The 27,101-nt window shown below is 46.0% G+C and overlaps 1 protein-coding gene across 1 annotated transcript in view; it reads left to right on the forward strand.

Annotated features, from left to right (window-relative positions):
- st6galnac5a (ST6 (alpha-N-acetyl-neuraminyl-2,3-beta-galactosyl-1,3)-N-acetylgalactosaminide alpha-2,6-sialyltransferase 5a) overlaps positions 1–26,739 on the forward strand; it is a 38,928-nt gene extending 12,189 nt beyond the window's left edge. The window contains exons 3-6 of the mRNA XM_038988179.1: positions 14,142–14,375; positions 20,189–20,367; positions 25,691–25,798; positions 26,514–26,739. Coding sequence (XP_038844107.1) covers positions 14,142–14,375; positions 20,189–20,367; positions 25,691–25,798; positions 26,514–26,739 — 747 coding nt within the window. The remainder of the gene's footprint in view (positions 1–14,141; positions 14,376–20,188; positions 20,368–25,690; positions 25,799–26,513) is intronic.
- The last annotated feature ends 362 nt before the right edge of the window (positions 26,740–27,101 follow it).

Raw genomic sequence — 27,101 nt, forward strand, 5'->3', positions numbered from 1 at the left:
CATTTGATTGTGAGGAATTATAGGTCAGATGAGCAAAAGGACTTGAGTTCCTGCATGTTGTTACAATTACACCATGAGACGTTAATCATCATGTCTCTCTGATATCCAATAGGTCTTCCCGGCTGTATGTAATAACACTTAAGGTTTTCTGGGCCAACAATGTAAGAAATAATACAATAAAAAATACTGCTAAAGTTCCTAAGGACTAGAAGCGAGGCAGCCCTCTCTGCCATCTTGGTTGGCGCCGATTACAAAGGGAAACTCAGCCGCAAGCTGTCCAGTGCCGCACGCCTACCAGACGAGCTAAATACCTTTTATGCTCGTTTCGAGGCTAGCAACACTGGACCATGCAAGACAGCACCGGCCGGCGACTGTGTGATCACGCTCTCCGTAACCAATTTGAGTAAGTCCTTTAAACAGGTCAACATTCACAAGGCTACGGGGCCAGACTAATTATATGGCAACTGCTTGGCATCTGACCGCAATGTGCTACAGTACAGAGGTTAGTGCATACGACCCAGTATACAGCGCATTTGAAAAGTATTCAGACCCCTTGACTTTTTCCACATGTTGTTACGTTGCAGCCTTATTCTAAAATGGATTAAATCAACTTGTTTTTCTCATCAATCTACACACAATACCCCATAATGTCAAAGCGAAATACAGTTTTTTTAAACATTTTTGCAAATGTATTAATATAAAAAAAACATAAATAGCTTATTTACATAAGTATTCAGATTTGCTATGAGACTCAAAATTGATATCAGGTGCATCCTGTTTGGATGATTTGGAAAGGCACACACCTGTCTATATAAGGTCCCACAGTTGACAGTGCATGTCAGAGCAAAATCCAAGCCATGAGTTTGAAGGAATTGTCCGTAGAGCCCTGAGACAGGATTGTGTCGAGGCAAAGATATGAGCAATGGTACCAAAACATTTCTGCAGCTTTGAAGGTCCCCAAGTACACATTAGCCTCCATCATTCTTAAATGGAATAAGTTTGGAACCACCAAGACTCTTCCTAGAGCTGGCCTCTGGCCAAACTGAGCAATCGGGGGAGAAGGGTCCTCTGAGACTCTCTTCGATAGAGAAGGAGAGGGGAGGGGCAAGGAGAGAGAGAAGAGAGAGAGAGACCTCTGTCTCTACCCTTTTAGGTCTCTCTCTCTCTTCTCCCTCTCTGCCTCCTCTCTATCTGTTCATCCCTCTTCTACACAAGCACACACGCACACGCACACGCACACGCACACGCACACACAGACACAGACACAGACACAGACACAGACACAGACACAGACACAGACACAGACACAGACACAGACACAGACACACACACACACACACACACACACACACACACAGACACAGACACAGACACAGACACAGACACAAGCACACACACACAAGCGCACGCGCACACGCACACGCACACGCACACGCACACGCACACGCACACGCACACACACACACACACACACACACACACACACAGACACAGACACAGACACAGACACAGACACAGACACAGACACAAGCAGACACAGACACAGACACAGACACAGACACAGACACAGACACAGACACAGACACAGACACAGACACAGACACAGACACAGACACAAGCGCACACACACACACACACACACACAGACACAGACACAGACACACACACACACACACACACACACACACACACACACACACACACACACACAGACACACACACACACACACACACACACAGACACACACACACACACACACACACACACACACACACACACACACACACACACAGACACACACACACACACACACACACACACACACACACACACACACACACACACACACACACACAGACAGTAGTAGGTTAACTCCCGTTGCTCAGACTCTCACTTCAAGTCACGTTACAGTTTTTTTCAATCACTTCGGCACAATTTTCAGATGTATATTTTCAAACTGTTAACACTCGTATGTTCAGAATCTTTGATTGTGCATTCATTGGGGTTTCACACATCTTCCAACCCCGCAGCGCACACACATTTACACACACACACACAGACACACACACACACACACACACACACACACACACACACACACACACACACACACACACACACACACACACACACACACACACACACACACACACACACACACAGACACACACACATTTACACACACCAACCGCTAAATGTTGTTTTTTCATGCTTTGTTTGTTCTTTTCCATTTTATGTCTATCACTGATAACCCAGGGAAGGGCTGAAACTAGCCTAAAAAATAAGCTTCATGAAATCAATCATTTGCTAACATCAGATAACATTCATATACTGGCCCTCGCTTCATATTCGTCGCCAAACCCACTGGCTCCAGGTCATCTACAAGTCTTTGCTAGGTAAAGCCCCGCCTTATCTCACTGGTCACCATAGCAGCACCCACCCGTAGCATGCACATCTCACCTCATTTGCTTACATTGTACATAGACTTATTTTTCTACTGTATTATTGACTGTATGTTTGTTTTATTCCATGTGTAACTCTGTGTTGTTGTATGTGTCGAACTGCTTTGCTTTATCTTGGCCAGGTCGCAGTTGTAAATGAGAACTTGTTCTCAACTAGCCTACCTGGTTAAATCAAGGTTGTGATAAATAAATGCTGGGTTCATAGTCTGAGTCAGGCGCAGGACACAGGTTTGAGAAAAACACAAAAGTCTTTACTCAAAAATATATTCAAAAGCCGGAATATCTCCAACAAGGAAACATAGCGTAATGAGAGAACCCTCCAACACACACGGTAACACAAAACAATCACGGACAAAACAGAAAGGTAGACGAGAGGGTAAATAAGGAACATAATAAAGGGAATAGAAGTCAGGTGTGCGTAATCAAGACAAAACAAAAGGAAAAAAAGGAAACATGGATCGGTGATGACTAGAAAGCCCGGTGACGTCGACCGCCGAACGCCGCCCGAACAAGGAGAGGAGCCGACCTCAGCCGAAGTCGTGACAAAGGTGAAATTTAAAAAAAATAATAATAATTAATAAAAATACTGTATTAGCCATTTCTGAGACTCACTTAGATGATACATCAGTAGCAATACAAGGATATAACATCTATAGAAGAGACAGGAATGCTTATGGGGGAGGTGTTACTGTATATATTCAGAGCCATATCCCTGTAATGCTTATGGGGGAGGTGTTACTGTATATATTCAGAGCCACGTCCCTGTAATGCTTATGGGGGAGGTGTTGCTGTATATATTCAGAGCCATATCCCTGTAATGCTTATGGGGGAGGTGTTGCTGTATATATTCAGAGCCATATCCCTGTAATGCTTATGGGGGAGGTGTTACTGTATATATTCAGAGCCATATCCCTGTAATGTTTATGGGGGAGGTGTTACTGTATATATTCAGAGCCATATCCCTGTAATGCTTATGGGGGAGGTGTTGCTGTATATATTCAGAGCCATATCCCTGTAATGCTTATGGGGGAGGTGTTGCTGTATATATTCAGAGCCATATCCCTGTAATGCTTATGGGGGAGGTGTTGCTGTATATATTCAGAGCCATATCCCTGTAATGCTTATGGGGGAGGTGTTGCTGTATATATTCAGAGCCATATCCCTGTAATGCTTATGGGGGAGGTGTTGCTGTATATATTCAGAGCCATATCCCTGTAATGCTTATGGGGGAGGTGTTGCTGTATATATTCAGAGCCATATCCCTGTAATGTTTATGGGGGAGGTGTTACTGTATATATTCAGAGCCATATCCCTGTAATGCTTATGGGGGAGGTGTTGCTGTATATATTCAGAGCCATATCCCTGTAATGCTTATGGGGGAGGTGTTGCTGTATATATTCAGAGCCATATCCCTGTAATGCTTATGGGGGAGGTGTTGCTGTATATATTCAGAGCCATATCCCTGTAATGCTTATGGGGGAGGTGTTGCTGTATATATTCAGAGCCACGTCCCTGTAATGCTTATGGGGGAGGTGTTGCTGTATATATTCAGAGCCATATCCCTGTAATGCTTATGGGGGAGGTGTTACTGTATATATTCAGAGCCATATCCCTGTAATGCTTATGGGGGAGGTGTTGCTGTATATATATTCAGAGCCATATCCCTGTAATGCTTATGGGGGAGGTGTTGCTGTATATATTCATATCCCTGTAATGCTTATGGGGGAGGTGTTACTGTATATATTCAGAGCCATATCCCTGTAATGCTTATGGGGGAGGTGTTACTGTATATATTCAGAGCCATATCCCTGTAATGCTTATGGGGGAGGTGTTGCTGTATATATTCAGAGCCATATCCCTGTAATGTTTATGGGGGAGGTGTTGCTGTATATATTCAGAGCCATATCCCTGTAATGCTTATGGGGGAGGTGTTACTGTATATATTCAGAGCCATATCCCTGTAATGCTTATGGGGGAGGTGTTGCTGTATATATTCAGAGCCATATCCCTGTAATGCTTATGGGGGAGGTGTTACTGTATATATTCAGAGCCATATCCCTGTAATGCTTATGGGGGAGGTGTTGCTGTATATATTCAGAGCCATATCCCTGTAATGCTTATGGGGGAGGTGTTGCTGTATATATTCAGAGCCATATCCCTGTAATGCTTATGGGGGAGGTGTTGCTGTATATATTCAGAGCCATATCCCTGTAATGCTTAGAGAAGATCTTATGTGTTATTGAAGTGTTGTGGTTGCAGGTTCACTTGGCACATCTAAAGCCTTTTATTTTGGGGTGTTGCTATAGGCTACCAAGTGCTAACAGTCAGTATCTAAATAATATGTGTGAAATGCGTGATAGTGTATGTGATGTAAAACAGAGAGGTCTACTTTCTCAGGGACCTGAATATTGACTGGTTCTCATCAAGCAGTCCACTAAAGAGGAAGCTTCTCACTGTAACCGGTGCCTGTTACCTGGTTCAGGTTATTAATCAACCTACCAGGGTGTTTAACAAGAGGAAGCTTCTCACTGTATCCAGTGCCTGTAATCTGGTTCAGGTTATTAATCAACCTACCAGGGTGTTTAACAAGAGGAAGCTTCTCACTGTAACCAGTGCCTGTAATCTGGTTCAGGTTATTAATCAACCTACCAGGGTGTTTTACAAGAGGAAGCTTCTCACTGTAACCAGTGCCTGTAATCTGGTTCAGGTTAATAATCAACCTACCAGGGTGTTTAACAAGAGGAAGCTTCTCACTGTATCCAGTGCCTGTTACCTGGTTCAGGTTATTAATCAACCTACCAGGGTGTTTACAAACACTACAGGAACAAGATCATCCACATGTATCCATCACATATCTACTAATACTGTAGAACCATGTTCTAAAGCTATATCCGTACCCATTGGATGCAGTGATCACAATAAAGAGCCAAAGTTCCAACAGCTGGGCCTAAAATAGTGTATAAGACATACAAAATATTTTACTGTGACTCTTATGTGGATAATGTTAAAAATATTTGTTGGTCTGATGTGATTAATGAGGAGCCTCAAGACGTTGCACTTGATGAATTTATGAAATTGCTTCTTCCAATTATTGATAAACATGCACCTGTTAAGAAACGGTCTGATAGAACTGTTAAGGCTCCATGGATTGATGAGGAATTGAAAAACTGTATAATTGAAAGAGATGGGGCAAAAGGAGTGGCCTATCTGACTGGCTGTACATCTGACTGGCTGACTTACTGCAAAATGAGAAATTATGTGACTAAACTCAGCAAAAAGAAGAAGAAACTGTATTCTGAAGCCAAGATCAATGATATGAAGAATGATGGAAAAACGCTTTGGAGTTACTTTAAATGAAATTATGGGCAGAAAGACAAATTCAACTCTTTCATCCAATCAGATGGCTTATTCATGTTGCCAATTTTTTAAATTATTATTTCAGCAACGAACAGTGAGCATAAAAAAACTAATAATGAAAGAAAAGTTAGTGTGGGAGAGGTGGGGAAATGATTGTTATCGATCAATAATGACAAACCTCCTGGCATTGACAACTGAGATGGAAAGCTACTGAGGATGGTAGCTGACTCTATGGCCACTCCTATCTGTCATATCTTTAATCTGAGCCGAGAGGAAAGTCTTTGTCCTCAGGCCTGGAGGGAAGCCAAAGTCATTCCGCTACCCAAGAGTGGTAAAGCGGCCTTTACTGGTCCTAACAGCAGACCTATCAGCTTGCTGCCAGCTCTTAGTAAACTGGTGAAAAGAATTTGTGTTTGACCAAATACAATGCTATTTCTCTGTAATCAAATTAACAACAGACTTTCAGCATGCTTATAGAGAAGGCCACTCAACATGTACTGCACTGACACTAATGACTGATGATTGGCTGAAAGAAATTGATCATAAGAAGCTTGTGGGAGCTGTACTGTTAGATTCCAGTGCAGCTTGTGGGAGCTGTACTGTTAGATTCCAGTGCAGCTTGTGGGAGCTGTACTGTTAGATTCCAGTGCAGCTTGTGGGAGCTGTACTGTTAGATTCCAGTGCAGCTTGTGGGAACTGTACTGTTAGATTTCAGTGCAGCTTGTGGGAGCTGTACTGTTAGATTCCAGTGCAGCTTGTGGGAGCTGTACTGTTAGATTTCAGTGCAGCTTGTGGGAGCTGTACTGTTAGATTCCAGTGCAGCTTGTGGGAGCTGTACTGTTAGATTCCAGTGCAGCTTGTGGGAACTGTACTGTTAGATTCCAGTGCAGCTTGTGGGAGCTGTACTGTTAGATTCCAGTGCAGCTTGTGGGAGCTGTACTGTTAGATTCCAGTGCAGCTTGTGGGAGCTGTACTGTTAGATTCCAGTGCAGCTTGTGGGAGCTGTACTGTTAGATTCCAGTGCAGCTTGTGGGAGCTGTACTGTTAGATTCCAGTGCAGCTTGTGGGAGCTGTACTGTTAGATTCCAGTGCAGCTTGTGGGAGCTGTACTGTTAGATTCCAGTGCAGCTTGTGGGAGCTGTACTGTTAGATTCCAGTGCAGCTTGTGGGAGCTGTACTGTTAGATTCCAGTGCAGCTTGTGGGAGCTGTACTGTTAGATTCCAGTGCAGCTTGTGGGAGCTGTACTGTTAGATTCCAGTGCAGCCTTCTATATTATTGACCATAACTTGTTAACACACAGTACCAGTCAAAAGGTAGGACACACCTCATTCAAGGGTTTTTCTTTATTTTTTATTATTTTCTACTTTGTAGAATAATAGTGAAGACATCAAAACTATGAAATCATGTAGCAACCAAGAAAGTGTTAACAAAAATCTAAATATATTTTAGATTTTAGATTCTTCAAAGTAGACACCCTTTGCCTTGATGACAGATTTGCTCACTCTTTGACCTAGACTTGGCACTCCGGTACCGCTTGCCGTGCGGTAGCAGAGAGAACAGTATATGACTTGGGTGACTGGAGTCTTTAACCATTTTTTGGGCCTTCCTCTGACACCGCGTAGTATATAAGTCCTGGAAGGCAGGAAGCTTGACCCCAGTGATGTACTGAGCCGTACGCACTACCCTCTGTAGCTCCTTACGGTCAGATGCCGAGCAGTTGCCATACCAGGCGGTGATGCATCCGGTCAGGATGCTCTCGATGGTGCAGCTGTAGAACTTTTTGAAAATATGGGGACCCATGCCAAATCTTTTCAGTCTCCTAAGGGGGAAAAGGCGTTGTCATGCCCTCTTCACACCTGTCTTGGTGTGTTTGGACCATGTTAGTTTGTTGGTGATGTGGACACCAAGGAACTTGAACCGCTTGACCGCTCCACTACAGCCCCGTTGATGTTAATGGGGACCTGTTCGGCCCTCCTTTTCCTATAGTCCACGATCAGCTCCTTTGTCTTGCTCACGTTGAGGGAGAGGTTGTTGTCCTGGCACCACAATGCCAGGTCTCTGACCTCCTCCTTATAGGCTGTCTCATCGTTGTCGGTGATCAGGCCTACCACTGTTGTGTCATCAGCAAACTTAATGATGGTGTTGGAGTCGTGCCTGGCCACGCAGTCGTGGGTGAACAGGGAGTACTGGAGGGGACTAAGCCTTTATAAATCAGAGAAAATCAGAGCTGTCTTTATAAATCAGAGAAGATCAGAGCTATCTTTATAAATCAGAAAAAATCAGAGCTGTCTTTATGAATCAGAGAAAATCAGAGCTGTCTTTATAAATCAGAGCTGTCTTTATAAATCAGAGAAAATCAGCGCTGTCTTTATAAATCAGAGAAAATCAGAGCTGTCTTTATAAATCAGAGAAAATCAGAGCTGTCTTTATGAATCAGAGCTGTCTTTATAAATCAGAGCTGTCTTTATAAATCAGAGAATATCAGACCTGTCTTTATAAATCAGAGCTGTCTTTATAAATCAGAGAAAATCAGAGCTGTCTTTATAAATCAGAGCTGTCTTTATAAATCAGAGAAAATCAGAGCTGTCTTTATGAATCAGAGCTGTCTTTATAAATCAGAGCTGTCTTTATAAATCAGAGAATATCAGACCTGTCTTTATAAATAAGAGCTGTCTTTATAAATCAGAGAAAAGCAGAGCTGTCTTTATAAATCAGAGAAAATCAGAGCTGTCTTTATAAATCAGAGCTGTCTTTAGAAATCAGAGAAGACAGAGCTGCCATTATAAATCAGAGGAAATAAGAGCTGTCTTTTTAAATCAGAGATGTCTTTATAAATCAGAGAAGACAGAACGGTCTTTATAAATCAGAGAAGATCAGAGCTGTCTTTTGTAAATCAGAGAAGATCAGAGCTGTCTTTATAAACCAGAGAAAATCAGAACTGTGTGAGAGTTCAGTGACCAGCTGTCACGTTCCTGACCTGTTTTTCCTTTTTCTTGTGTTTATTTAGCTGGTCAGGGCGTGAGTTGGGGTGGGTTGTCGAGGTGTGTTTTTCTATGTTGGGGTTTTGTGTTCGGCCTGGTATGATTCTCAATCAGAGGCAGCTGTAGATCGTTTGTCCCTGATTGAGAATCATACTAAGGCAGCCGGGGTTTCACGTGTGTTTTGTGGGTGGTTGTATCGCGTGTCTGTGTATGTCGCACCACACGGGACTGTTTGCGGTTTGTCACGTTTGTTGTTTTGTAGGTTGTAGTGTTCAGTCTGTTTTCATTAAATAATCATGGACACAAACCACTCTGCATATTGGTCTGATCCTTCTCGCCTCTCCTCCTCGTCCGAGGAGGAGGATTACGACGATCGTTACAGAACCACCCACCAATCTAGGACCAAGCGGAGTGGAGAAGGGAGGAAACAGCAGTGGGAAAAAACCCAGGACTCCTGGACTTGGGAGGAGATCCTGGACGGCAAAGGACCCTGGGCTCAGCCAGGGGAATATCGCCGTCCCAAGGCGGAGCTGGAGGCAGCGAAGGCAGAGAGGCGCTGGTATGAGGAGGCAGCGCGGCGACGCGGTTGGGAGCCCGAGAGTCAGACCCAAAAATTTCTTGGGGGGGGGGGGGGGGGCACACGAGGAGTGTGGCAAAGCCGGGTAGGATACCTGAGCCAACTCCCCGTGCTTACCGTGGAGTGAGAGGGCGTCGTACTGGTCAGACACCGTGTTATGCGGTAAAGCGCACGGTGTCCCCAGTACGCGTGCTTAGCCCAGTGCGGGCTATTCCACCTCGCCGCACTGGTAGGGCTAAGTTGGGCATCGAGCCGGATGTCATGAAGCCGGCCCAACGCATCTGGCCTCCAGTGCGTCTCCTCGGGCCGGCATACATGGCACCAGCCTTACGAATGGTGTCCCCGGTTCGCCAGCATAGCCCAGTGCGGGCTATTCCACCTCGCCGCACTGGCAGGGCTACGGGGATCATTCAACCTGGTAGGGTTGGGCAGGCTCGGTGCTCAAGAGCGCGTGTCCTCCTTCACGGTCCGGTATACCCGGTGCCACCTCCACGTACCAGTCCACCGGTGGCAGCCCCCCGCACCAGGCTGTCTCTCCGGGATCTCTATCCAGCTACTCCCACCTGTCCAGCCCCTTCAGAGCCTTCCTCCTCTCCAGCGCAGCCAGTGCCTACACCACGCACCAGGTCTACAGTGCGTCTCAGCCGGCCAGAGTCTGCCGTCTGCCCAGCGGCGCCTGAACTGCCCGTCTGCCCAGCGCTGTCTGAGCTGCCTGCCTGCCCAGCGCTGTTTGAACTGCCTGCCTGCCCAGCGCTGTCCGTCTGTACTGAGCTTTCAGAGCCGTCCAGCCAGGACCAGCCAGAGCCGTCCGGCCAGGACCAGCCAGAGCCGTCCGGCCAGGACCAGCCAGAGCCGTCCGGCCAGGACCAGCCAGAGCCGTCCGGCCAGGACCAGCCAGAGCCGTCCAGCCAGGAGCTGCCAGAGCCGTCCAGCCAGGAGCTGCCAGAGCCGGCCAGTCAGGAGCCGCCAGAGCCAGCCAGTCAGGAGCCGCCAGAGCCAGCCAGTCAGGATCCGCCAGAGCCAGCCAGCCAGGATCCGCCAGAGCCAGCCAGCCAGGATCCGCCAGAGCCAGCCAGCCAGGATCCGCCAGAGCCAGCCAGCCAGGATCCGCCAGAGCCAACCAGCCAGGATCCGCCAGAGCCAGCCAGCCAGGATCCGCCAGAGCCAGCCAGCCAGGATCCGCCAGCCAGCCAGGATCCGCCCCTCATTCCGGTGTTGCCCCTCATTCCGGTGCTGCCCCTTAATCCAGTGGGGTTAATTTGGAGGGTGGTCATTTTGAGGAGGCTACGAAAGCGGGTAGTGACTATGGTGGGGTGGGGACCACGACCAGCGCCAGAGCCGCCACCGTGGACAGACGCCCACCCAGACCCTCCCCTAGACTTTATGCTGGTTCGCCCGGAGTTCGCACCTTAAGGGGGGGGTTATTGTCACGTTCCTGACCTGTTTTTCCTTTTTCTTGTGTTTATTTAGTTGGTCAGGGTGTGAGTTGGGGTGGGTTGTCGATGTGTGTTTTTCTATGTTGGGGTTTTGTGTTCGGCCTGGTATGATTCTCAATCAGAGGCAGCTGTAGATCGTTTGTCCCTGATTGAGAATCATACTAAGGCAGCCGGGGTTTCACGTGTGTTTTGTGGGTGGTTGTATCGCGTGTCTGTGTATGTCGCACCACACGGGACTGTTTGCGGTTTGTCACGTTTGTTGTTTTGTAGGTTGTAGTGTTCAGTCTGTTTTCATTAAATAATCATGGACACAAACCACTCTGCATATTGGTCTGATCCTTCTCGCCTCTCCTCCTCGTCCGAGGAGGAGGATTACGACGATCGTTACACCAGCCGGAGGAAGACGACACGACAGCACCCTCCCCAGGGGACAGGTACTCAGTGTAAAGCCAAGTAGTACACAGGTGGGCCCACTAATTGCTTTGTGTCTTCCTGTCTATATAGGTGTGCCATGGGGAGAATGGGGAGCACACAGTTGGGCCCACTAATTGCTTTGTGTCTTCCTGTCTATATAGGTGTGCCATGGGGAGAATGGGGAGCACACAGTTGGGCCCACTAATTGCTTTGTGTCTTCCTGTCTATATAGGTGTGCCATGGGGAGAATGGGGAGCACACAGTTGGGCCCACTAATTGCTTTGTGTCTTCCTGTCTATATAGGTGTGCCATGGGGAGAATGGGGAGCACACAGTTGGGCCCACTAATTGCTTTGTGTCTTCCTGTCTATATAGGTGTGCCATGGGGAGAATGGGGAGCACACAGTTGGGCCCACTAATTGCTTTGTGTCTTCCTGTCTATATAGGTGTGCCATGGGGAGAATGGGGAGCACACAGTTGGGCCCACTAATTGCTTTGTGTCTTCCTGTCTATATAGGTGTGCCATGGGGAGAATGGGGAGCACACAGTTGGGCCCACTAATTGCTTTGTGTCTTCCTGTCTATATAGGTGTGCCATGGGGAGAATGGGGAGCACACAGTTGGGCCCACTAATTGCTTTGTGTCTTCCTGTCTATATAGGTGTGCCATGGGGAGAATGGGGAGCACACAGTTGGGCCCACTAATTGCTTTGTGTCTTCCTGTCTATATAGGTGTGCCATGGGGAGAATGGGGAGCACACAGGTGGGCCCACTAATTGCTTTGTGTCTTCCTGTCTATATAGGTGTGCCATGGGGAGAATGGGGAGCAGCCGTCTCTTGTGTTGCTTTCCCTTTTTGACCACAGCCTTTTGGTCAACGGCTTAGTTTATGTTTATTGGTTTTGTAACGCTGGTGTTTCAGCGTTGGACGTTCCCTTTTGTCGGGTGAAAGCTTTCCCTCTGTCTCTCATCCTATTGAGTATTGCACATTTCATTTCCTGTTCTCTGTGGGAGCATCACTCAAAGCTGTGATGATTGGCCAGGTGCTGGTCAGGTGCCCCACACTGCTACATCATACCATTAGCAACACATCATAACTGGCCAGGGGCCCCACACTGCTACATCATACCATTAATAACACATCATAACTGGCCAGGGGCCCCACACTGCTACATCCTACCATTAACAACACATCATAACTGGCCAGGGGCCCTACACTGCTACATCATACCATTAACAACACATCATAACTGGCCAGGGGCCCCACACTGCTACATCATACCATTAACAACACATCATAACTGGTCAGGGGCCCCACACTGCTACATCATACCATTAATAACACATCATAACTGGTCAGGGGCCCCACACTGCTACATCATACCATTAACAACACATCATAACTGGCCAGGGGCCCCACACTGCTACATCATACCATTAACAATACATCATAACCCACACTGCTACATCATACCATTAGCAACACATCATAACTGGTCAGGGGCCCTACACTGCTACATCATACCATTAATAACACATCATAACTGGCCAGGGGCCCCACATGGCTACATCATACCATTAACAACACATCATAACTGGTCAGGGGCCCCACACTGCTACATCATACCATTAACAACACATCATAACTGGCCAGGGGCCCCACACTGCTACATCATACCATTAACAACACATCATAACTGGTCAGGGGCCCCACACTGCTACATCAGGCTTCGTTATTGTCATGCTCATTAGAATATGAGTCATTATCATATTGTTGCCAAGGAGATATTTCAGTGTTTCTACACCTGGTTTGCATATCATTGATTTAAAGAACAGAGATTGGTTGTCCTGTCTCGGGGAGATCACACATACGCGCACAGACCGGAAATTGAAAACTTCCAGAGGGAAGGCTACTGCCCTCCAGACCTGGACACACATGGATGCACACACACACAAGACATACACACAACACACACACACAGCACATACACGACATACACACACACACAAGACACACACACACACAAGACACACACACACACAAGACATACACACACACAAGACATACACACACACACACACACAAGACATACACACACACACACAAGACATACACACAACACACACACACAGCACATACACGACATACACACACACACAAGACACACACACACACAAGACACACACACACACAAGACATACACACACACACACACAAGACATACACACACACACACACAACACACACATGTGCACACCACACACTCACTCTTTATCCATATGACCTAGTCAAAGATCAGGCTTCTATAATGCCAGGAGCTTTTACAGCAGTCGTTGGGAATAATTCCTATGGGGATATGCATAAGGAAAACCATACAGTGCATTCAGGAAGTAGTCAGAGCCCTTGACTTTTTCCACATTTTGTTTCGTTACAGCCTTATTCTAAAATGGATTCTATTGTTTTTTTCTCATCAATTTACACACAATACCCCATAATGACAAAGCAAAAACTGTTTTTTTTAGAAATGTTTGCAAATTTATTACAAATAAATGTCTTATTTACTTAAGTATTCAGTCCTTTTGCTATGAGACTCGAAATGGAGCTCCGGTGCATCCTGTTTCCATTGATCCTCCTTGAGATGTTTTTACAACTTGATTGGAGTCCACCTGTGGTCCTCTCCCTCTGGTCTTCTCTCCCTCATCCTCTCCCCCTTCCTCCCTCTCTCCACTAAAATAACAAAACATTCCTCTCTTCCTCATCCTCTCCCTCTGGTGCTCTCCCTCTGGTGCTCTCCCTCTGGTGCTCTCCCTCTGGTGCTCTCCCTCTGGTGCTCTCCCTCTGGTGCTCTCCCTCTGGTCCTCTCCCCCTTCCTCCCTCTCTCTACTAAAATAACAAAACATTCCTCTCTCCCCCAGCCTCTGAAAATGCACTGCCATAGCTGTGCGTTGGTCACCAGCTCTGGTCACCTGATAGGTGGTGGTCGCGGCGAGGAGATCGACCGGGCGGAGTGTGTCATCCGTATGAACGACGCCCCCACGGCGCTGGGGTACGGGCGAGACGTCGGGCGCCGCACCTCGCTACGCGTCATCGCTCACTCCAGCGTGCAGAGGGTCCTACGGAACCGCCACGAACTGCTCAATACATCCCAGGTTAGATGATACATGTTATAAGATATAAATACATCCCAGGTTAGATGATACATGTTATAAGATATAATACATCCCAGGTTAGATGATTCATGTTATAAGATATAAATACATCCCAGGTTAGATGATACATGTTATAAGATATAAATACATCCCAGGTTAGATGATACATGTTATAAGATATAATACATCCCAGGTTAGATGATACATGTTATAAGACATAAATACATCCCAGGTTAGATGATACATGTTATAAGATATAATACATCCCAGGTTAGATGATACATGTTATAAGATATAAATACATCCCAGGTTAGATGATACATGTTATAAGATATAATACATCCCAGGTTAGATGATACATGTTATAAGATATAAATACATCCCAGGTTAGATGATACATGTTATAAGACATAAATACATCCCAGGTTAGATGATACATGTTATAAGATATAATACATCCCAGGTTAGATGATACATGTTATACGATATTAATAAATCCCAGGTTAGATGATACATGTTATAAGATATTAATACATCCCAGGTTAGATGATACATGTTATAGGATATACATCCCAGGTTAGATGATACATGTTATAAGATATAAATACATCCCAGGTTAGATGATACATGTTATAAGACATAAATACATCCCAGGTTAGATGATACATGTTATAAGATATAAATACATCCCAGGTTAGATGATACATGTTATAAGATATAAATACATCCCAGGTTAGATGATACATGTTATAAGATATAAATACATCCCAGGTTAGATGATACATGTTATAAGATATAAATACATCCCAGGTTAGATGATACATGTTATAAGATATAAATACATCCCAGGTTAGATGATACATGTTATAAGATATAAATACATCCCAGGTTAGATGATACATGTTATAAGATATAAATACATCCCAGGTTAGATGATACATGTTATAAGATATAAATACATCCCAGGTTAGATGATACATGTTATAAGATATAAATACATCCCAGGTTAGATGATTCTCCGAGATTTCAAATGTGCATCTTGTGTGCCGGTTTGGTTGAGCAGCAACACTCTCGACTCCAAACTAGACATATGACGACGGGGTACAAGTCCCTACTCAGCCTCTCCTCTCTGTGTCCTACTCAGCCTCTCCTCTCCGTGTCCTACTCAGCCTCTCCTCTCTGTGTCCTGCTCAGCCTCTCCTCTCTGTGTCCTACTCAGCCTCTCCTCTCTGTGTCCTGCTCAGCCTCTCCTCTCTGTGTCCTGCTCAGCCTCTCCTCTCTGTGTCCTGCTCAGCCTCTCCTCTCTGTGTCCTGCTCAGCCTCTCCTCTCTGTGTCCTGCTCAGCCTCTCCTCTCTGTGTCCTGCTCAGCCTCTCCTCTCTGTGTCCTGCTCAGCCTCTCCTCTCTGTGTCCTACTCAGCCTCTCCTCTCTGTGTCCTGCTCAGCCTCTCCTCTCTGTGTCCTACTCAGCCTCTCCTCTCTGTGTCCTGATCTGATCTACTTCCATTAGTTCTTTCTGCATGTTGTTGATGCATGTTGTACTACTGGGGACACTATAGGACACAGTGTTATCTACTGTGGACACTATAGGACACAGTGTTATCTACTGGGGACAATATAGGACACAGTGTTATCTACTGGGGACAATATAGGACACAGTGTTATCTACTGGGGACTCTATAGGACACAGTGTTATCTACTGGGGACAATATAGGACACAGTGTTATCTACTGGGGACACTATAGGACACAGTGTTATCTACTGGGGACACTATAGGACACAGTGTTATCTACTGGGGACACTATAGGACACAGTGTTATCTACTGGGGACACTATAGGACACAGTGTTATCTACTGGGGACACTATAGGACACAGTGTTATCTACTGGGGACTCTATAGGACACAGTGTTATCTACTGGGGACAATATAGGACACAGTGTTATCTACTGGGGACACTATAGGACACAGTGTTATCTACTGGGGACAATATAGGACACAGTGTTATCTACTGGGGACAATATAGGACACAGTGTTATCTACTGGGGACACTATAGGACACAGTGTTATCTACTGGGGACAATATAGGACACAGTGTTATCTACTGGGGACAATATAGGACACAGTGTTATCTACTGGGGACACTATAGGACACAGTGTTATCTACTGGGGACACTATAGGACACAGTGTTATCTACTGGGGACACTACAGGACACAGTGTTATCTACTGGGGACACTATAGGACACAGTGTTATCTACTGGGGACACTATAGGACACAGTGTTATCTACTGGGGACACTATAGGACACAGTGTTATCTACTGGGGACACTATAGGACACAGTGTTATCTACTGGGGACTCTATAGGACACAGTGTTATCTACTGGGGACACTATAGGACACAGTGTTATCTACTGGGGACACTATAGGACACCGTGTTATGTCAGTGAAGACACTTGCCAGTTGGTCCGCTCTTGCTTTGAGTACACGTCCTGGTAATCTGTCTGACCCCGCATCTTTTTGAATGTTGACTTGTTTAAAGGTCTTGCTCACATTGGCTACGGAGAGCGTGATCACACAGTCGTCCGGAACAGCTGGTGCTCTCATGCATGCTCCAGTGTTGCTTGCCTCGAAGCAAGCATAAAAGGTATTTAGCTCGTCTGGTAGGTTCGCGTCACTTTGCAGCTCGCGCTTGGGTTTCCCTTTGTAATCCGTAATAGTTTTCAAGCCCTGTCACGTCCGACGAGCGTCAGAGCCGGTGTAGAAGGATTCAATCTTAGTCCTGTATTGACGCTTTGCCTGGTTCGTCTGAGGGCATAGTGGGATTTCTTATAAGCGTCCGGATTAGTGTCCCGCTGCTTGAAAGTGGCAGCTCTAGCCTTTAGCTCGGTGCAGATGTTGCCTGGAATCCATTGCTTCTGGTTGGGAAATGTACGTACGGTCACTGTTGGATGACGTCATCAATGCACTTATTGATGAAGCCGGTGACTGAGGTGGTATACTTTTCAATGCCATTGGATCAATCCCGGAACATATTCCAGTCTGTGCTAGCAAATCAGTCCTGTAGCATCCGCGTCATCTGAACACTTCTGTATTGAGCGAGTCACTGGTACTTCCTGCTTTAGTTTTTGCTTGTAAGCAGGAATCAGGAGGATAGAATTATGGTCAGATTTGCCAAATGGAGGGTGAGGGAGAGCTTTGTATGCATCTCTGTGTGTGGAGTAAAGGTGGTCCAGAGTTTTTTTCCCTCTGGTTGCACACGTGACATGCTGGTAGGAATGAGGTAAAAGGGATTTAAGTTTTCCTGCATTAAAGTCCCCGGCCACTAGGAGCACTGCTTCTGGATGAGCATTTTCTTGTTTGCTTATGGCCTTATACAGCTGGTTGAGTGCGGTCTTAGTGCGAGCATCGGTTTGTGGTGGTAAATAGACGACTATGAATAATATAGATGAGAACTCTCTTGGTAGATAGTGTGGTCTACAGCTTATCATAAGGTATTCTACCTCAGGTGAGCAGAACCTCGAGACTTCTTTAATATTAGACATTGCGCACCAGCTGTTATTGACAAATAGACACGGACCCTCGCCCCTCGTCTTACCAGACGTAGCTGCTCTGTCCTGCCGATACATGGACAAGCCAGGCAGCTCTATTTTATCCGTGTCGTCATTCAGCCACGTCTCAGTGAAACATAAGATATTACAGTTTTTAATGTCCCATTGGTAGGATAGTCTTAATCGTAGATCATCCGTTTTTTTTGCCCAATTATTGGCCAATAATAGTGGTGGTTTACCTACTTGTCGGCAAATTCTTACAAGGCACCCCGCCCTCCTCCCTCTTTTTCTCCACGCTGATGACGGGGATTTGGGCGTTGTCTCAACAAAGCAGTATACCCTTCGCGTCGGAATCATTAAAGATAAAATCTTCGTCCAGTTCGAGATGAGTTATCACTGTTCTGATGTCCAGAAGCTATTTTCGGTCATAAGAGACGGTAGCATCAACTTTATGTACAAAATTAGTTACAAACAATGTGAAAAAACAAACAAAATAGCACAGTTGGGTAATGTTACATGTAACATTACATTCTCCTCCCTCCAGGACACAGTGTTTATCAGTAGTTACATTACATTCTCCTCCCTCCAGGACACAGTGTTTATCAGTAGTTACATTACATTCTCCTCCCTCCAGGACACAGTGTTTATCAGTAGTTACATTACATTCTCCTCCCTCCAGGACACAGTGTTTATCAGTAGTTACATTACATTCTCCTCCCTCCAGGACACAGTGTTTATCAGTAGTTACATTACATTCTCCTCCCTCCAGGACACAGTGTTTATCAGTAGTTACATTACATTCTCCCCCCTCCAGGACACAGTGTTTATCAGTAGTTACATTACATTCTCCTCCCCCCTCCAGGACACAGTGTTTATCAGTAGTGACATTACATTCTCCTCCAGGACACAGTGTTTATCAGTAGTTACATTACATTCTCCTCCCCCCTCCAGGACACAGTGTTTATCAGTAGTGACATTACATTCTCCTCCAGGACACAGTGTTTATCAGTAGTGACATTACATTCTCCCCCCTCCAGGACACAGTGTTTATCAGTAGTGACATTACATTCTCCCCCCTCCAGGACACAGTGTTTATTAGTAGTGACATTACATTCTCCTCCAGGACACAGTGTTTATCAGTAGTGACATTACATTCTCCCCCCTCCAGGACACAGTGTTTATCAGTAGTGACATTACATTCTCCCCCCTCCAGGACACAGTGTTTATCAGTAGTTACATTACATTCTCCTCCCTCCAGGACACAGTGTTTATCAGTAGTTACATTACATTCTCCTCCCTCCAGGACACAGTGTTTATCAGTAGTTACATTACATTCTCCTCCCTCCAGGACACAGTGTTTATCAGTAGTTACATTACATTCTCCTCCCCCCTCCAGGACACAGTGTTTATCAGTAGTTACATTACATTCTCCTCCCTCCAGGACACAGTGTTTATTAGTAGTGACATTACATTCTCCTCCCTCCAGGACACAGTGTTTATCAGTAGTTACATTACATTCTCCTCCCCCCTCCAGGACACAGTGTTTATCAGTAGTTACATTACATTCTCCTCCCCCCTCCAGGACACAGTGTTTATCAGTAGTTACATTACATTCTCCTCCCCCCTCCAGGACACAGTGTTTATCAGTAGTTACATTACATTCTCCTCCCTCCAGGACACAGTGTTTATTAGTAGTGACATTACATTCTCCTCCCTCCAGGACACAGTGTTTACCAGTAGTGACATTACATTCTCCTCCAGGACACAGTGTTTATCAGTAGTTACATTACATTCTCCTCCCCCCTCCAGGACACAGTGTTTATCAGTAGTTACATTACATTCTCCTCCCTCCAGGACACAGTGTTTATCAGTAGTTACATTACATTCTCCCCCCTCCAGGACACAGTGTTTATCAGTAGTTACATTACATTCTCCCCCCTCCAGGACACAGTGTTTATCAGTAGTGACATTACATTCTCCTCCCTCCAGGACACAGTGTTTATCAGTAGTTACATTACATTCTCCTCCCTCCAGGACACAGTGTTTATCAGTAGTTACATTACATTCTCCTCCCTCCAGGACACAGTGTTTATCAGTAGTTACATTACATTCTCCTCCCTCCAGGACACAGTGTTTATCAGTAGTTACATTACATTCTCCTCCCCCCTCCAGGACACAGTGTTTATCAGTAGTTACATTACATTCTCCTCCCCCCTCCAGGACACAGTGTTTATCAGTAGTAACATTACATTCTCCTCCCTCCAGGACACAGTGTTTATCTTCTGGGGGCCCAGTAGTTACATGCGACGGGATGGGAAGGGTCTGGTCTACAATAACCTGAGGTTGATGAACCAGGTGTTGCCCAAACTAAAGGTCTACATGATCTCCAGGCAGAAGATGTTGCAGTTCGACGAACTCTTCAAGAGGGAGACGGGAAAGGACAGGTGAGTTTCACCTGCAAAAGCTAGAGTACTGTAAAAATGATGAGTGGACCAGAAGGGGCTCGGAGTCAGAGATGAACCATGAATGAGACTTGAAGACTTGCGTTATCTCCAAAAGTAAGTTTGAATAAATAATAATAACTGCTTCCTTTAAAGAAACGAACACATTAGAAAAGTTACATTAGAAGTCATGATCAGTATTGACAACATTTTGGCTTTTTTTTCTTCAAAAAGCTTATATGATATATTTTGAAGAAAGAACTTAATCTCAAATCAAAAAAAATGTTATCCAATTAAATTGTATTTGTCACATGTGCTGAATACAACAGGTGGAGACCTTACCGTGAAATGCTGAATACAGCAGGTGTAGTAGACCTTACAGTGAAATGCTGAATACAACAGGTGTAGTAGACCTCACAGTGAAATGCTGAATACAACAGGTGTAGGTAGACCTTACCGTGAAATGCTGAATACAGCAGGTGTAGACCTTACCGTGAAATGCTGAATACAGCAGGTGTAGTAGACCTCACAGTGAAATGCTGAATACAGCAGGTGTAGTAGACCTTACAGTGAAATGCTGAATACAACAGGTGTAGTAGACCTTACAGTGAAATGCTGAATACAACAGCTGTAGTAGACCTCACAGTGAAATGCTGAATACAACAGGTGTAGTAGACCTCACAGTGAAATGCTGAATACAACAGGTGTAGTAGACCTTACAGTGAAATGCTGAATACAACAGGTGTAGTAGACCTCACAGTGAAATGCTGAATACAACAGGTGTAGTAGACCTCACAGTGAAATGCTGAATACAACAGGTGTAGTAGACCTCACAGTGAAATGCTGAATACAACAGGTGTAGTAGACCTCACAGTGAAATGCTGAATACAACAGGTGTAGTAGACCTCACAGTGAAATGCTGAATACAACAGGTGTAGTAGACCTCACAGTGAAATGCTGAATACAACAGGTGTAGTAGACCTTACAGTGAAATGCTGAATACAACAGGTGTAGTAGACCTCACAGTGAAATGCTGAATACAACAGGTGTAGTAGACCTTACCGTGAAATGCTGAATACAACAGGTGTAGTAGACCTCACAGTGAAATGCTGAATACAACAGGTGTAGTAGACCTCACAGTGAAATGCTGAATACAACAGGTGTAGACCTTACAGTGAAATGCTGAATACAACAGGTATAGTAGACCTTACAGTGAAATGCTGAATACAACAGGTGTAGACCTAACCGTGAAATGCTGAATACAACAGGTGTAGTAGACCTCACAGTGAAATGCTGAATACAACAGGTGTAGTAGACCTTACCGTGAAATGCTGAATACAGCAGGTGTAGTAGACCTTACAGTGAAATGCTGAATACAACAGGTGTAGTAGACCTCACAGTGAAATGCTGAATACAACAGGTGTAGTAGACCTCACAGTGAAATGCTGAATACAGCAGGTGTAGTAGACCTTACAGTGAAATGCTGAATACAACAGGTGTAGTAGACCTCACAGTGAAATGCTGAATACAACAGGTGTAGTAGACCTCACAGTGAAATGCTGAATACAACAGGTGTAGTAGACCTTACAGTGAAATGCTGAATACAGCAGGTGCAGTAGACCTCACAGTGAAATGCTGAATACAACAGGTGTAGTAGACCTCACAGTGAAATGCTGAATACAACAGGTGTAGTAGACCTCACAGTGAAATGCTGAATACAACAGGTGTAGTAGACCTTACAGTGAAATGCTGAATACAACAGGTGTAGTAGACCTTACAGTGAAATACTGAATACAACAGGTGTAGTAGACCTTACAGTGAAATGCTGAATACAACAGGTGTAGTAGACCTTACAGTGAAATGCTGAATACAACAGGTGTAGTAGACCTTACAGTGAAATGCTGAATACAACAGGTGTAGTAGACCTCACAGTGAAATGCTGAATACAACAGGTGTAGTAGACCTCACAGTGAAATGCTGAATACAACAGGTGTAGTAGACCTCACAGTGAAATGCTGAATACAGCAGGTGTAGTAGACCTCACAGTGAAATGCTGAATACAACAGGTGTAGTAGACCTTACAGTGAAATGCTGAATACAACAGGTGTAGACCTCACAGTGAAATGCTGAATACAACAGGTGTAGTAGACCTTACAGTGAAATGCTGAATACAACAGGTGTAGTAGACCTCACAGTGAAATGCTGAATACAACAGGTGTAGACCTCACAGTGAAATGCTGAATACAACAGGTGTAGACCTCACAGTGAAATGCTGAATACAACAGGTGTAGTAGACCTTACAGTGAAATGCTGAATACAACAGGTGTAGTAGACCTTACAGTGAAATACTGAATACAACAGGTGTAGTAGACCTTACAGTGAAATGCTGAATACAACAGGTGTAGTAGACCTTACAGTGAAATGCTGAATACAACAGGTGTAGTAGACCTTACAGTGAAATGCTGAATACAACAGGTGTAGTAGACCTCACAGTGAAATGCTGAATACAACAGGTGTAGTAGACCTCACAGTGAAATGCTGAATACAACAGGTGTAGTAGACCTCACAGTGAAATGCTGAATACAGCAGGTGTAGTAGACCTCACAGTGAAATGCTGAATACAACAGGTGTAGTAGACCTTACAGTGAAATGCTGAATACAACAGGTGTAGACCTCACAGTGAAATGCTGAATACAACAGGTGTAGTAGACCTTACAGTGAAATGCTGAATACAACAGGTGTAGTAGACCTCACAGTGAAATGCTGAATACAGCAGGTGTAGTAGACCTCACAGTGAAATGCTGAATACAACAGGTGTAGTAGACCTTACAGTGAAATGCTGAATACAACAGGTGTAGACCTCACAGTGAAATGTTGAATACAACAGGTGTAGTAGACCTCACAGTGAAATGCTGAATACAACAGGTGTAGTAGACCTTACAGTGAAACGCTGAATACAACAGGTGTAGTAGACCTCACAGTGAAATGCTGAATACAACAGGTGTAGACCCCACAGTGAAATGCTGAATACAACAGGTGTAGACCCCACAGTGAAATGCTGAATACAACATGTGTAGTCATACCCACTACCCTCTGTAGCGCCTTACGGTCAGATGCCAAGCAGTTGCCACCTCTTCACACCTGTCTTGGTGCGTTTGGACCATGCTAGTTTGTTGGTGATGTGGACACCAAAGAACTTGAAACTCTCGACCCGCTCCACTTTTGTCCCATAGGTGTTAATGGGGGCCTCTTCGGCCTTCCTTTTCCTATAGTCCACAATCATCTCCTTTGTCTTGCTCACATTGACAGAAAGGCACCACACTGCCAGGTCTCTGACCTCCTCCCTATAAGCCGTCTCATTGTTGTCGGTGATCAGGCTACCACTGTTGTGTCTTTAGCAAACTTAATGATTGTGTTGGAGTCGTGTTTGGCCACGCAGTCGTGGGTGAACAGGGAGTACAGGAGGGGACTAAGTACACACCCCTGAGGGGCCCCAGTGTTGAGGATCAACGTGGCAGATGTGTTGTTGCCTACCCTTACCACCTGGGTGCGTCCGGTCAGGAAGTCCAGGATCCAGTTGCAGAGGGAGGTGTTTAGTCCCAGGATCCTTAGCTTCGTGGGCACTATGGTTTTGAAAGCTGACCTGTAGTCAATGAACAGCATTCTCACATAGGTGTTCTTTTTGTCCAGGTGGGAAAGGACAGTGTGGAGAACGATTAAGATTGCGTCATCTGTGGATCTGTTGGGGTGGTATGTGAATTGGAGTGGGTCTAGGGTTTCTGGGAGGATGCTGTTGATGTGAGCCATGACCAGCCTTTCAAAGCACTTCATGGCTACCGACGTGAGTGCTACTGGACGGTAATCCTTTAGGCAGGTTTGTTTGAAACATGTAGGTATTACAGACTCGGTCAGGGAGAGGTTGAAAATGTCAGTGAAGACACTTGCTAGTTGGACCGTGCATGCTTTGAATACAACGTCCATGTTGTCGGTCTGGCCCCGCAGCTTTGTGAATGTTGACCTGTTTGAAGGTCTGGCTCACATCGGTTACGGAGAGCGTGATCACACAGTTGTCCAGAACAGCTGGTGCTCTCATGCATGCTTCAGGATCTCCCTCAGATAGTGGGGCAGAGTTTCATCTCCCTCAGATAGTGGGGGTAGTTAGGCATCTCGCTCGTTCATAGTGTGCTCCATTCTGAATCTCTACCCATTGATACTGAACAAAACAAAAAGCATGAAAGGCTTTGTTTCCCTCTCTCTCGCTCTGAGGCGTGGCTCTGGGAGTCTGTCTGCTGCTGGGATCCTATCTGATTAAATGGCACCCTCTTCCCTACATAGTGCACTACATTTGACCAGGGCTCATAGATCTCTGGTCAAATATAGTACACTATATAGGGAATAGGAGGGCCATTGGGGACACAAGTCCTGATTACACCAGGCTCCCTTCAGACACCACCAGGAAAATCCCTTTGGAGAGGATTTAGTGCCCGATTCAGTCGTAGGAAATGTAGGCCTCTCCTGCGTACTTCTCAGACGTGGTTCCCTTGAATAACTGTAATTCAACCACTGAAAACCCTTCCATTTGCCGGCCAGCAGATTTCCTCATGGAGTATTCCTTCAAAAGGGTTTTAAGTACATTTATCTAAAGCCACAGGTTTCCTGTAGACGTGACGCTTGGCATTCAGGCCAAAGATATTAATCTTGGTTTTATCAGACCAGTGAATCTAGTTTCTCATGGTCATAGACCTTTGGGTGCCTTTTGGCAAACTCCAAGCGGGCTGTCATGTGCCTTTTACTGAGGAGTGGCTTCCATCTGGCCACTCACCATAAAGGCCTGATTGGTGGAGTGGCTTCCGTCTGGCCACTCACCATAAAGGCCTGATTGGTGGAGTGGCTTCCATCTGGCCACTCACCATAAAGACCTGATTGGTGGAGTGGCTTCCGTCTGGCCACTCACCATAAAGACCTGATTGGTGGAGTGGCTTCCGTCTGGCCACTCACCATAAAGGCCTGAGTGAGTGAGTGAGTGAGTGAGTGAGTGAGTGAGTGAGTGAGTGAGTGAGTGAGTGAGTGAGTGAGTGAGTGAGTGAGTGAGTGAGTGAGTGAGTGAGTGAGTGTGAGTGTGAGTGTGAGTGTGAGTGTGAGTGTGAGAGAGAGAGGTCTGGTGGATGAGTTCACATGGACATGGGAGTTACTGATTACCTATGCCAGATAATCAGGTATCTTCTATAACCTCATTCCACCTCCCCCTCCTCCCCGCCTCCCCTATCTCTCTACCCCCCCCCCCCCCCCCCCCACCCTTTTCTCTCCCTCCCTCCTCCTCCTCCAGGCGTATCTCCAACTCATGGTTGAGTACTGGTTGGTTCACTATGACCATAGCTCTGGAGCTGTGTGACCGGATCAATGTCTATGGCATGGTGGCTCCAGACCACTGCAGGTGAGATCTGACCTGATCTCTCTCTCTCTCTCCCTCTATCTCTCTCTCTCTCTTTATCTCCCTATATCTCTCTCTCTATCTCTTTATCTCCCGCTATCTCTCTATCTCTTTATCTCCCTCTATCTCTCTCTCTCTCTCCCTCTATCTCTCTCTCTCTCTCTCTCTCCCTATGTCTCTCTCTCTCTCTCCCTATATCTCTCCCTATATCTCTCTCTCTCTCTCTCCCTATCTCTCTCTCTCTCTCTCTCTCTCTTCCTATATCTCTCTCTCTCTCTCTCTCTCTCTCTCCCTATATATCTCCCTATATCTCTCTCTCTCTCTCTCTCTCTCCCTATAAGTCTCTCCCTGTCTCTCTCCCTCCTCTGTCTCTCTCTCCATATATCTCTCTCCCCTCTCTCTCTCCCTATATCTCTCTCTCTCTCTCTCTCTCTCTCCCTATACCTATCCCTCTATCTCTGCTCTCTCTCTCTACCTCTCTCTCTCTCTCTCTCTCTCTCCCTATATCTCTCTCTCTCTCTCTCTCTCTCCCTATATATCCCCCTATCTCTCTCTCTCTCTCTCTCTCTCTCTCTCTCTCTCTCTCTCTCTCTCTCTCTCTCTCTGTGCCCTCTTCCTATATCTCTCTCTCTCTCTCTCTCTCTCTCTCTCTCTCTATATCTCTCTCTCTCTCTCTCTCTCTCAAATAATCTATCCTGTGTTCCTGTTCCCCTCCTAGAGAGCCCCAGCCCCCGTCCTCCCCCTCCCCATACCACTACTACGAGCCGCTCGGTCCAGAGGAGTGTGCCATGTACATCAGCCATGAGCGAGGCCGCAGGGGAAGCCATCACCGCTTTATCACAGAGAAGAGGGTCTTTGCCAGCTGGGCTCGAACCTTCAACATCCACTTCTACCAGCCTGACTGGGAACCCCTGCCGCTGGCCCCCGCCGCTGACCCCCGCTAACCGCTGACCCCCGCTGACCCCCGCTAACCGCTGACCCCCGCTAACAGCTGACCCCCGCTAACCGCTGACCCCGCTAACCGCTGACCCCTGCTAACCGCTGACCCCGCTAACCGCTGACCCCTGCTAACCGCTGACCACCGCTAACTGCTGACCCCTGCTAACCGCTGACCCCTGCTAACCGCTGACCTCCACTAACCACTCCACTGACCTCCGCTAACCACTGACCCCCGCTAACCACTGACCTCCGCTAACCACTGACCCCCGCTAACCACTGACCTCCGCTAACCACTGACCTCCGCTAACCACTGACCTCCGCTAACCACTGACCTCCGCTAACCACTGACCTCCGCTAACCACTCTAC

The sequence above is a fragment of the Salvelinus namaycush genome, unplaced genomic scaffold (assembly GCF_016432855.1).
Source record: "Salvelinus namaycush isolate Seneca unplaced genomic scaffold, SaNama_1.0 Scaffold979, whole genome shotgun sequence".
Taxonomy (NCBI): domain Eukaryota; kingdom Metazoa; phylum Chordata; class Actinopteri; order Salmoniformes; family Salmonidae; genus Salvelinus; species Salvelinus namaycush.